At 42.0% G+C, this 13,189-nt stretch overlaps 2 protein-coding genes across 2 annotated transcripts in view; one reads left to right on the top strand and one right to left on the bottom strand.

Annotated features, from left to right (window-relative positions):
• The window catches only part of LOC128936132 (skin secretory protein xP2-like), a 199,561-nt gene that overhangs the window by 92,408 nt on the left and 93,964 nt on the right, over positions 1-13,189 (bottom strand). The gene's annotated exons all lie outside the window — the stretch shown is intronic.
• Positions 1-13,189, top strand: part of PREX1 (phosphatidylinositol-3,4,5-trisphosphate dependent Rac exchange factor 1) — a 118,748-nt gene that overhangs the window by 92,520 nt on the left and 13,039 nt on the right. The window contains exons 22-31 of the mRNA XM_054274404.1: positions 593-780; positions 1,528-1,689; positions 2,257-2,467; positions 3,649-3,910; positions 5,585-5,791; positions 8,029-8,117; positions 8,498-8,580; positions 9,197-9,287; positions 10,943-11,071; positions 11,769-11,810. Of these exons, the coding sequence (XP_054130379.1) occupies positions 593-780; positions 1,528-1,689; positions 2,257-2,467; positions 3,649-3,910; positions 5,585-5,791; positions 8,029-8,117; positions 8,498-8,580; positions 9,197-9,287; positions 10,943-11,071; positions 11,769-11,810 (1,464 nt within the window). The remainder of the gene's footprint in view (positions 1-592; positions 781-1,527; positions 1,690-2,256; positions 2,468-3,648; positions 3,911-5,584; positions 5,792-8,028; positions 8,118-8,497; positions 8,581-9,196; positions 9,288-10,942; positions 11,072-11,768; positions 11,811-13,189) is intronic.

Below are 13,189 nucleotides of genomic sequence, written 5' to 3'. Positions count from 1 at the left end.
GTGGATCCCATGTAAGGTCTGGTGATGCTGGTAATTTCACTGTCACAGAGTGTTCCAGCAGTGGAACAGCTGGAGCAGTGCTGTGGTAGAAGTGTGTGAGCAGCTCCCTGGCAAATCTCAATTTGACTGGAACTTGAATCTGGTCTCTAGTGACAATAGAACTGCTTTGTCCAAAAAAGTTTTCTTCTCACCACATCCCTGCCTCACATGTCAGTCTTCCAGAGAGTTACTGCAGACGACAGGACTCAGAGATTACATACTTCCCTTCCCTTATAAGCTTCTGCTAGGATCCTTGAACAGAACTAGAAGTAGTGTCCTGAGTGTGGATATGTGCACGCATACGTGGAAGAACATCAGAATGGGGATTGGAGCATGTGTATTATCTAAAATTTTGTCACTGTCTCCATTAATGGCCAACAGCGAGTGTCTTCCTAAGAATATTCTCTCAGTCTCCAGCAGCACATAGCTCAAGACATTCTTTGAGCCAATGTGTCTCTGCATTCAATATTCTTCTCAGCAGGTTTCTCTTGCCTGGGCAGGCCTCTGTTCACATGTGCTGCCAGACGTGTCTAATGACTTACTTTGGTTCCAGCCCAGACACCACAGACTGTAATTTCTCCACTGGTCATTGGTGAAGAAACCCCGCTCATCAGCCTCACTGTGGATAACACCCACCTGGAGCACGGGGTGGTATATGAATATGTTAGCAGTGCAGGAATCAAATCCTTTGTCCTGGAGAAAATTGTGGAACCAAAAGGTTGCTTCATTCTCACTGCGAAGGTACGGAAAACCACACATGGTCAGCTTTTGCCTAAACAGAATGAGAAACCAATAATGTAGCTTATTATAGGCCTCTGTGGGCTTGGCTCTTCAGTTGAGGTTCACATTGGTCTTCTCAGCCCTGCTTAGAGTTTTACTCATTAGAATGAGTTACAATAGCTTGTTTGGTATGAGTAATCAGCAAGTGCTTCCAGGACTTCAGCTGTTGAGGAGATGGAGGGGAGCCCTCAGCTGTGGAATTCTTGCTTTTATCTACCTGGTAGCATACACTCTGCTGATATTTAAGATTAATCTTTTCAGGAATTTGCTTTAACCTGCAAGAAAATCAAGCAACTTTTTCCCACCTGAGAAGCTGGATGGGTTGCTACAGGAATTGGGTAGAACTGCTGCTACTGGAAAGCAGCAGCGAGTGCTGAGTGGCTTGGTCATCTCTGACAAAAACGAGCTAATAGTGACTGTTTGTCACATCCCAGTAATGTTGTTGTTATGTCCCATGGAAGCATGGTAGAGCAGGTAACTTGGGCAGTGGATATTTGGATCCACTTCCCTGATTCTAAACATTTTTAAGGAATGGTAGATGACTCTGACTATTAGACACATTAGTGGTTCTCAATCAGTAATAAAGGCTGCTTGTTCTGGAGGCAGCTTTATTCAATCATGGGACTTTGCCTCTCACTGAGTGGAAGAGAACTGTATTTTCCCTCCCTGCCAGGACTCATACCATTGACATCCTGTCTTTTTGTTTAGATTTTAGAGGCCTTTGCCGCAGAGGACAGTCATTTCGTAAGGAACTGCGAAAGGCTCATATCCCTAAGCAGTGCTGTGGCCACCATGCCCCAGTATGAATTCCGGCAAATCTGTGACACTAAGCTGGAAAGCATTAGCAGGAGGCTCACAAGCTACCAAGAGGTACCACACTACTAGTTATTGGTGAAGTCTTGAAACAATACTTCACTGTGTTAAGTGGGTCTTAGTATTCTTTATTAATGAATCCAAACTGTTTCTGAGGTGGGTATCCTGGAGGCATGAGAACAGTTCTTCAAGTTACTGAAATTGCAAGTTTTGAGTGAAAATACCTTGTCTGTAAATCACTCCTTTCTGCTTGTCAGAGCTGTGAGTTAAGACATATTATTTCAGGTTAATTTCCACTGTATTAATGAATAAATATCAGAACAGATTGATGAATGTCTTATTTAACATGAATGTAACTATAGTGTATCATGATGTAAACAAACAAAGAGTATGTGCTTTTTTTGTGCAGTTACCTGAGCTGCTTGAAAAGAGAGTGCTAGGAGGTATAGCTAACTGCTTTCCTTTGTTGTTTTATGAGCTTTTTTTAAATGTGTTATTCCACCTGCAGCAGAAATCTGAATTCCTGGATTTCTGGAGTAGGCAGCAGGAAGAGAAAAGAATTGTCTGTATTGCTTCAAATTTTTTTGAATGTGCAGTAGCACACACCTACTTTATTTCTCCCAGTTTGCAGATGAATTGAAAACAAAGGTGAGCCCAGCCTTCAAACAAGCTGTTATGGAACCTCATTCCCTCAACAGCCTGGATTTCTGCCCCACCAACTGCCATATTAACCTCATGGAGGTATCATACCCCAAAAGCACTACCTCAGCAGGGAGATCATTCAGTATTCGCATTGGACGGAAACCTTCTATTATTGGTCTTGATCCAGAGCAAGGTGATAATTAACTTCCAAGTCATCCTGATTTCATCTGTTTAAAAGGCTGTGTGTTTCCACTGCTCAGCAAGGTCAAATATAAGTTCCAAGGAAACATAGTCTTGCCAGTACCCTTTCTTCTTAAAATTTTATAGTTAAATGGCAACCTTCTTGTGTTGTGAAGAAGTAATGGCTTCAAGCATAGAGGGGCTTCAGGTGCCATTTTTTTGCTAGATGAACTGTTTGGGCATGATCTCATGGTAGTTATGTGGCCAGGGTGCTGTTGCCCTTAGCAGAGGTGACTTGCGGACCAAAAGTGAGCAGGGGCTGATGGCAATGCTAGTGCTTCATTCAGGGGGAAAACTGAAGTCAATCACATTGTAGTGCTGCTTTCTACTCTCATTACTAAGTAAATTCCATGCAGTGGAGTTGAAAGTCTCTACTGTGTCAGGGGATCTGTTATCTGATAAATTGCTGCTATGCAGCATTTCTCCTACAGTCTGGTTATTTATATCCAGCATTTTTTTTTATCATGATCTGACTTAATATGCTTCTGATTCATTGCCTTGTGATGGTCAGAGTGCAGGAATGTTTGGAAGAGGGAACTATAGACTAACCAACTTTCTGAGCAATGGCACTGACTATTACAAATTGAGGTTTGTAAAGGACCCTTGCTTGCTTGGGCAGTAGGATTTTTAATATGAGCTAAGGTAGGTAGCAAAGTACTGCACCAAAACTGTCAGCAATTCTAAATGAAAAATACTTAATTTATCTTCTGTAAGGACAGAATCCTACTCCTTTATATGTATGTGTGTGTGTAAGTGTAAATGTCTGTAGAGCTTGAATAATAGCATTGCCTCATTCGTGAGAAACCAAATTCATTAACTTCTCAACGAATGCTTTTAGAGAGCTTCTAAGTTTTCTGTATGAGTATACATGTGAACATAGATCTTTACTTCCATAATCTAGCCAGTTTCTGAATTGCAGTAAATTCAAAATATCTAGTTAGCATGACAGGAAAAAAAGCCCAACTTCTCTGGGTATTTTTCCAGAATGATTTTGTCATGTAATGTAATTATATAAAACGGTTCAGTGAAATTTTAGTTTTTCCTGTCAGAACTCCACTTATCCTAAATGATCATCACTAGGATGGAGTGGAGAAAGTTGTGAGAGCCATACTAACTAGATCCTTTAATGTTTAGTAGGTACCTTAAATCCAGTCTCATATACTCAGCATTGCATCACCACTATGGCTGCACCATCTTGGAGATGTCCAGCCCCAGAAGATGGAGATCTTGATGGTAGCTTTGGCCAGCAGAATGGAGGAACAATTTGGGAAGAAAGGGGACTCAGTTTTCTGCTGAAACAGGAAGATTGGGAGATGCAGGACTCCTACTTGCATCTTTTTAACAAACTAGACATTGCAATGAAGGAAATGAAGCAGTATGTCATTCAGATAAATAAGTGAGTACAAAATCCTATATGCACTGGGGAAAGAAATCCTTATAATATTGAGGCAGTAATCTCCAAAAGCACATTGTGTTGTCAGCCCCAGCTGTCTGCCTCTTCAGACCTGCCCTTGTATGACAAGTCCTTGCTGTTTGTTTCTACTCCTGGGCAGATCCACTAGTGTTTGTATTACTGTCTTTTGCTTCTAAAAGTCTATCTGAATTTGATGCCACTGTTTTGCTTACTGTATATTCCAAAATAAGAATCTATGTGTTGTCAAGAGCCTTTGAGATTTTGTCTGTCTTAAGGCAGAAATAAGGGTTGAAATGAAGACAGTTCAACAGCTGAAGCAAAAGGTGCATGCAAACAAAGCAAAACCAGGGATTCATTCACTGCTTCCCGTGGGCAGGCAGGTGTTCAGCCACCTTCAGGAGAGTAGGGTCCCATCCTGTGCAGTGGTGACTTGGAAAGACAAACACCATCACTCCAAATAGCCCTTCTTTCCTCCTTTTCCACCCACTTTATATGCTGAGCATGGTGTCACACGATCTGGAATATCCTTTGGGTCAGCTGGGGTCACCTGTCCTGGCTGTGTCTCTTCCCAGTCTTCCCACACACTCCAGTCCCCTCCCCAGTGTGGCTCTACGAGGGGCAGAAAAGGCTTTGGTTTTGCGTTAACTCAGCAGTTACAAGACCATCTCTGTATTATCAGCTTTGTGCTCAGCACGAATCCACAACAGTCCCATACAGCCAATGGAAAAAAAATTAACTGTATCGCTGCCAAAAATAGCACATGACCAAAACTTCACCTAAGTGGAAAGCACATGGACCCTTGGTTTCAACATGTATACAGAAGGGTGGTGGCTGCTGGATAGAGCCAGTGAGCTGAGGAGGAGAAATCCAGTGCCTTGGAGGAAGAAAGTGAGGACTGTCAGGCCGCCATGGTTACAGTGATTATGTTACACCTTATAGAAGTAGAGTACCTTTGGAAACAGGACCTTCTGGTAACTGGGATTCATGGGAATCTCCTGAGGTTTAACAAGACCAAGTGCGAGGTGCTGCACCAAGTCGGGACAGGCTGGAGAATAAAGGGACTGAAAGCAGATGTGCCAAGAAAGACTTGGGAGTGCTGGTGGCTGAGAGGCTGGACATAAGCCATCAGTGTGCACTGACAGCATCATTCAGTCCTGGGCCATCTGTGTCCTGGGCTCAGCCCCACAGTGTGGGCAGCGGGTGAAGCTGGGGGGAATCTGCCCCTTTGCCCTGCTCAGGTGAGACCCTACCTGCAGAGCTACTTCCAGCTCTGGGGTGCCCAGCTCAGGAAGGATGTGGGAGATAATCCAGAGGAGGCCATGGAGATGATCAGAGGGACAGAGTAGCTCTGCTATGGGAAAAGGCTGAGAGAATTGGGATTCTTAGGCTGGAGAAGAGACTTTGGGGTGACCTAATTGCAGTCTTCCAATACCTAATGGGAGCCTGGAAGAAAGATGAAGAGAGACTCTTTAGAAGGGCCTGGAGTGACAGAACAAGGGAGAATGGCCTCAAAGTGAGAGCATGTTCAGATCAGATGTTGAGTAGTAGTCTATGTAAAGTGCTTACAAAGGTAGCTCTGATTTCGCATAGCTGCATTTAGCCTTAGTTGTGACAGTTCATTTGTGGGACTGAGAGCTCTGTGTTGTGCTTCTGCAGACTTTTGTCCACCATAACAGAACCTACAGAAGGTGGTGCCTGTGAGCCACCATCTACTGAGGACACATCCTCACCTTCCCTGGGAACAGAAGAAAGTGATCCTGACAAAGCTGAGCATGGTGGAATCAAGAAAGTCTGTTTCAAAGTTTCTGAGGAGGACCAGGAAGACTCTGGACATGACACAATGAGTTTCAGAGACTCCTACAGGTCAGTCTGAAGATGGTGCCACTTGTACCTTACTAGTACTGTGTTTCAAAGTTCTCATTCCAGTATGGATTCAACAAACAGGTTGTTTTCCAGTCAGTCAGTTATGTAGTATTCACTTAGTAGAGTATTCACTTCACTGATGTATTCATTATATTTATTGCCCTGGAGACATACACAGCAAAAATACTTCCCCCAAAATAATGCCATAATACTAAAGTATCTAGAAAAGTGAATAAAATTAAATAATTAGGTCTAGTGTCACTTTCTGTGTCCTGTAGCCAGAAACTACAGAAGTCCAGTGGAATTCTCAGACTGCTTGGTCTTATAGTAGCTGGTATTAACACTTGGTTCTGCAGCCAATTTTCCTGGAAGTCTAAGACATGGAGAAACAGAAATGGACATTGAGTTTTTATTTTAATGGCCCTTTGAAACCATAAACAGAAATGTTTATTCAGGTGCCTCAAAATCTTTTTGGGACATGATTGACTTCTAGTTCTCCAGGAATATTTGCTACCAAAGGAAATCTCATTCCCAATTCTCTCTATTTTGGGGGGAAACACTTGGAGACTCAGCTTCAGAATAGGTGGGGTAACAAACTGTGGCCATGTCTGATCGCTGCAATTTAACGTCCTTAATAGGCCATTTTTACATTTCTAGTAAGACGATAGAGCTGGGAGGATTCCAGCTCTGAATGAATGACCTGTCTCTGGAATGTTCTCATGAATGAGTGACCTGTCTCTGGAATGTTCCTGCTGCAGTCCTGATGCTTCACTTGCTGTTGTTGGGCACTTGTACCAGTAGCAATAGGTGCCACTGATGCAGGACTCCAGAAGGGGAACAGTTTGTGTTGGAAGGGGTCTCTCGATTGTGCACAGTCCAGTCCCTTGCTCAGGACAGGGCCAATAAGATTGGTTGCTTGGGGTCTTGCCTGGTTCAATATTGATCGTCTCAGAGGACAGCAAATATGAAGTCAATAAAGAAATAGAATGAGTACTTGCAGTGCTGAGATCTGGGGCATCTCTGTTGTGTGAGATTTCAATCAGCACATGTGCTTTGGAGCTTTCTGAGTGAAATGTGCTTTATTTCTTTCCCTGTTAATAGGGTTTCCCGGTAGTTTAAACTTCTGTAATTGAGGCTAATTTATTCTGGGTAGCAAAGGGTCAGCACAAACAGTCTCTCTGGGCTTGTCACTTGTTCCAGAATTCTACACATTTGTTTGAGAAATGATTGAGAAACATTATTCTGTCTTATCCATATTAGACAGAGGCAGACAATTAAGCATATGTTACAGATAGTAGTTACTTGAGGGGGAATGTGTTTTTATGGGTTTTGATTTAAAAGAACATTGATTAGCTACAAACTCAAGCAAATTGTAGATAAGAAAGTATCTTGTGTGCAATAGCCAACAAGGCTTTTTTCTGTGATCATTTTGGAGGTGTAATTCGTAAGGATTTGTATTGCAGAGTAGTTGCCATAAGTATTAATATTCCTGAGTAAAGAACAGATTTCTTTAATGCTAGATTTAAAAACGACAGCAAGAATCCCAATTAGGGTTCTTTCAGTTGCTCTTGTATTTTTCTTTCATCTCAGTTAGAAATTACTTCAGAGGCAGAGACAGTGGAGAATTTTTTAAGCTTTGTTTAGGGCTTGTACCATTAAAACCACTGTCATTGTCACTTCATTGGAAGGGGACAGCCTGAGATCCATAGTCTTTTTGGTTACTTTCAGTAAGAACAGTTAAAGTGAACTTTAAAGAGAGGATATTTGCTGTAGAATTTTCCAGATGTGCATGAGCCAAGATTGGTGTGGAGCTGTTGTGACTCCTCCACTTCATTGTAGGATCTGCAGTGCCTGATTCTCCAGTGAGTTAGATTTCCTAAATTCTCTCTCCCACCTCCAGTATCTGTGCTACTGTAGCCTCCCTATATGCTGGATTTGGATGCTGTAATACCCTGAGAATTGGTAGCAAATGCTCAGTGGAGATGTCTCTTTTCATTATTTACAGAAGCAGGATGATGTGTTAAGCATTCAGTGTTAACTGCAAATAGAAGAAGGCATCCTTGGGCAGCCCAGCTCCAGAGTCCTTGCTTAATGGCTGTTGTACATGTCATTAATTTCGGTCATTTCAGTTTCACAGAGCTAGGTTTGGGGAGACAGTGCTAATAAAGCCGAACAGCAGTGTGGGTGCCTGGGTGTGGGGACAGCCTTTGTTCAGCCCTCTGTGCTCTCCTTTGCAGTGAGTGTAACAGTAACCGGGACTCTGTGTTGTCCTACACCAGCGTGCGGAGCAACAGCTCTTACCTGGGCAGTGATGAGATGGGATCAGGTGAGTGTGCGCACAGGTCACAGGCATCCTTCTTGTGCCCGGCCGTTCAGCAGTGCTGAGAAGTCTTTGCTGGTTATAAGCACTTGTATATTTAATTTGCACCGATGGTCTCTTCAAAACTAATCACAAGAACATAAAGATACAGATTTGCCTCTTTCTAATAAACCACAGTAAATTTGGAACATGGGAGAGGTATTAGGCAGGGGTAAGTTTCTTTAGTTATTGGACACTTGCATAATATGAAAATAATGAGTATTTTGGCCTAAGAATTGGAGATAAAACAGCACTCATTATTTACTTCACACCAATGTGAAGATGTGCCCATGCCTCGTCATAGATCATGTTTGTAAGTTCAAAGCTTTTCGTTTCTCCTGTATTAGGAGATGAGCTTCCCAATGATATGAGAATACCTTTAGACAAGCAAGACAAACTTCATGGCTGTCTGGAACACCTTTTTAACCAGGTATGTAAAGCATTATTCTTACACAGAATTGCTTTCTCTTTATCAATGTTAATCAAGAAATTTTAAGTACTAAATTGTGCTATGAAATAATATTTTGAGGAACGCATACTATCAAGATTTTGGGGTATACAGTAAGCAAGTATATTACAGGACAGTTTGATGAATCACATTTATCTGTGTTATTAAAGTTGCCTTGTGATTTAAGCAAGGCCGACTTGCCCTACCTAAGGCTTAAGACTAAGGGAAAAAAAGCTGTCATAAAAAAAAGGACAAACTTCAAGTAATTTGATGAAAGTGGGTCACATTTGCAGATTTCATGAGGTTCTCACAAGTTTAGCATGCAGATGTGTTTATAATGTGTAACCACAGAGATTTGTTTGCTATTCTCTTACCTCATCAGCACGTAGATCATCATTGTGCAAAATGCTGTTGTTAAATGTTAATATTAAATTAAATGGCTCTTGAGGCCAGTTCATGGCTACAAAGTCTGACTGCTATGTGTCAGTCATTCCAAAGTACAAATAGTGTAAGGGCTGTGGCAGTTTCCAACAGGAGTTCTGTTCAGATTTTCTTCTGCAAGTCTTACTGACACTGATCGATAATGTTCCAATTGTAGGTTGATGCAATCAATGCACTTCTGAAAGGACCAGGAATAAATAAGGCCTTTGAGGAAACCAAGCACTTTCCCATGGACCACAGTTTGCAAGGTAAAGAAATAGATTGACTGTTTAATAATGTGATTTCCAAGACTTCAGAGCTTAACATGAAAGCATATGTGCTATGGCCACACAGAGATCCTTAACTCTGCAGTCTACCCAGTCGTGCATTAGGCACATACCATGTCTGACCACTGAAATTATTGAATCTCCAAGAAGTAATTTTTATGGGCAATCCTCCTGAAACACACAGAAGCCTCTTTTGTCACATGCTGCTCAATTCTCGCAGCCCTTTCACAAGTTTCCAATTTCCCGCTTTGCTGTGAACGTATTTGGAAGGGTACAAAAAAGTAAGGATAGTCAGATTCAAGGTGAAGGAGTGCTGTGATAAGCTGATGAGGCATTGACTACTGAACATCCAAGGCAGCAAAGGTTCTGCCTCAGTTTGCTTAATGATTTACTCTGCTTTTCTTCAGATGGATGATTGCCAGAGTAAATTCATCCTCACATAACACTTATTTTGAAAACTAATTCCCATAGAGAGCAAAAAGATGATACCATACTTTCTTTTTCCTCAGGGAGTGTGATGATTTTGGTCTTGATGGTCTTTTAGGGCTCAGGATGTTTCTTTTCTGCCTGAAATACACAGGATTTTATTTTTGAAATATTTGCTGCATTTCCTTTCCCACTTGAAAGCTGAAATATTCCCTACTACTCCTGCTGTAGCTCAGGTGCTGTAGGAGGTGAGAGCTCCAACCTCTCGCAGGCTCTAGTTTTTAGTTACGGTGGCAAACTCTAGAACTAGAGATATTTTCCTACTCTTTTTTTTTTCTTTGATTCCAGAAATAACTCCTGTGAAGTTCTGGTATATGTACTCATCTCTATGAACACCGTCACATTTGTGTAGACTTGAGGAGCATCTGTTAGCCTTTCCATTCACTGTTGGAATGAAGTGAAGAAATAACAGACGTTTCTTTTACTTTGCTTAAACAGAATCTCATTTAATAAAAGTAGATTAATTACACTGAGAGAGTCCTTTAATTAACTGATCACACTGAGGAACAGACAAGCCCTGCCTACACTCAGATGGAATCTTGGACCACAGTGTCTATTTAATAGCTACCATAGCCACCTTTTTGTGATGGATGGACCTGGAATGCTCTTCTGGTCCTGTCCAGGATCAGTTATTTGGCATAATTTTTTTTGTTCTCTGTTTGCTTATGCACTTCATCACAAAAAATGAGGTGTTTGGCTTAACTACATAGGTAAGCTGTGGAGAATAAATTTTCTACTCTATAATTAATAGTTAGCTTTCATTAGGCAAAAGCATTCTTCTCATCGTACAATGGGATGTGACAGTTGCAGCCAAAAAGTAGATCTTATTCTCTGGACCTACCCAGTACAGCTGCCTGCAGGTCATTAAAGGCAGAGGAAGCAGGGGTTCTTTGTCTAGTGAGTGGGGCAGAGCTCCCCGCACTGTGCATGTCATCCAGGCCCACAGTCCTGAAAGCAGTGCAGGGAGACTGCTGATAATGGGACCATGGGTTTTTGCCCTCTCTGTTAGTTCTATTAAAGGATCTTTTGAATTCTCAGTTACTGCCATTGGTACTGCTTATCTGTTTTCATCTGTATTCACATTCTAACTCCTAAGCCATTCTTAGTTATGTGGCATTTCTTAAATGGCTAACACACTCCATGTTTTCTAGAATTTAAACAGAAGGAAGAAACCACAGTTAGGTGCCGGAATAATATTCAAGCCAGCATTCAGGAAGATCCATGGAACCTTCCACTGCGCATCAAGAACCTTGTTGACATCATACAGAAACATGTGGAAGGTCTGTAAATAAGGAAATCTTTGTTACTAGCTTCAGGGAGAAGAGATCTTAATCAAACCTAGCAGTTGATTTCATAATTTTAACTCATTTTGTAATAAGGCTGTCCCAGGCTCTAGAGAGGACCAGGTACAGCAGATTATGGTTTGCAGAGTCCCGGTGCTTTATGGTAAAATGGCACCTGTGCAGCAATTCCAGAGAACTTTTCCCCCCTTACTTTATTTCATCAGCCCGCTCAGATTGATGTCAGACTGATCTATCTTCCTGTGCTTTTTAAACCCTTGTAGAAATTGAAGAGAGAGATGTTTGGTATATTCCAAACTGTGAAGTGAATGCTAATCAGATATTACAACATCCTAAACCGCTGCAGTCTGGTTGAACTGAAACAGGAGATGAAGCTGAAGTTTACAGATCAGTGTGAAGCACTGAATAGTAATCACCTCCCTAGGGTTTCATCTGCAAATGCAATTTGTTTCCAGTAATTCATGGTAGTTAACGGATCATGTAGCCAGTAAAATTCTTTGCTACACTTAGTTTTTTTCAGTCATGAACATGTCTGTGCACGGGGCTATCGGAGTAAATAGACATGGCCATGCAGGTGCCAGGCATTTGGGGGGAATTAGGGAACTGTTAACCAGCTGCAATCACATGTACCATGGTATAATGTTGACTACAGCATTTCTTTTCTTCACTGTTTTAGATGGGAAGAATCAGCTTCTTTTGGCCTTGTTAAAATGCACAGGTAAGGGGTTTTCATTTTTTACAAAACAACTTACCCAAGAAGTCCCTAAGACTGTGTTTTTTAACCAAAAAAAAATACCCAAGAATTCCCTAAGACAGGGTTTTTCTGTCTTCATTTTTTCCTTTGTACAGTCCTCCTTCTCAGACGGAAGAGAACCCTCCTTCCCTTTACTCTTCCTGCTGTGGTGAGAACATGCAGCAAAAATTAGATCTATTGCACAACTTTTTTGAGCCCATGGACTCTGTCATCATTCCAAACAGAGCAGGCATACTGAAATTACAGCCAAGAACAGATGAAAACCTTACATGTGCAAGGAGAACCCAAATATACTGGAGACATCAGGAACCTGTTACCACATGCTAAACGTACTTGCAGAGCAAGGGACAGGTCTTTACAAGGAACCTGGGCACAGTCTTCTTGTAATTGTAGCACTTGGAGTCCTTTTGTTTGAAAATAACATAATATGTAACTGGAAACTGGTGCCACACTTGATTCTCAAATCTTCATAGAACGAAGATCAGAGATTTGTATGTCTCTGACTTATCTCTCAGCCTCTGCCAGGGCTAGTCTGTGAGTCTGTCCAATCCATGCTGTGTGCCAGTCTACTGACCATAAAGGCTGGGTTTTGATAGCAGATAAAATGTCTCCCAAAGTGTCTCTCTATGGATGCCCCATCTCCTGCAGCATTACCATGAACATCCGCTGGAAAGAAGGATCATTGCCCTTAAGCTGAGAATATGGCCCAGGGCCTGGAGTGTGTTAGTCAGTCTATTGTGTTCAGTGCTTATGAAAATAATCCAGACCTTCGAAGCCTCTGAGTGATGTCTTCAGCTTCTTTACCTTGGGAGCAGTGCCTTGCCAATGAGAGGCTGCTGCAGCACTGCAGAACGTGCTGGAGGGGCTGGGGATGCCTGGGAAGTAACTCTTTACTTATTCATGTGCCTCTCTGGCCTGCAATCCCCTGAAGCATGACAAGATTGATTTGACCAGCATGTGGATGCCTGGCAGGCACACTGGAAGCAAAATTAACATGGGGGAAATTCTCCCAAGAAACAAACCAATTGGTACCATATGGATGGGCCCAGTTAATGTATTAGGCATATGGGATGCCCACAAAATACAGATGGATGGGGGAAGATTAATCTCTAATAGCCCAGGAGAGAAGTAATGGTGGGGACCTTCTTTCAATAATTCTCTTGCTCCTGTAAGTGTAAAAAGAAGGGAATGGCTGTAACTAAGGAGCTAGTTACTTTCCAATAGTTAGTTTCTTTCCAGTCAGAAGGAGCATGCAGAGGGAATAATGAAGAGTCAATTGGACTAGAAAATTTTGCAACATGTGCATGTGCCAGCTGTGCTGTCTTTATCTATCCATCCAGGTC

The sequence above is a fragment of the Melozone crissalis genome, unplaced genomic scaffold (assembly GCF_028551555.1).
Source record: "Melozone crissalis strain CALT ecotype California unplaced genomic scaffold, PUWL_Pcris_2 ptg000017l_1, whole genome shotgun sequence".
Lineage (NCBI taxonomy): Eukaryota > Metazoa > Chordata > Aves > Passeriformes > Passerellidae > Melozone > Melozone crissalis.
This window is presented reverse-complemented; position numbering and strand designations above follow the sequence as displayed.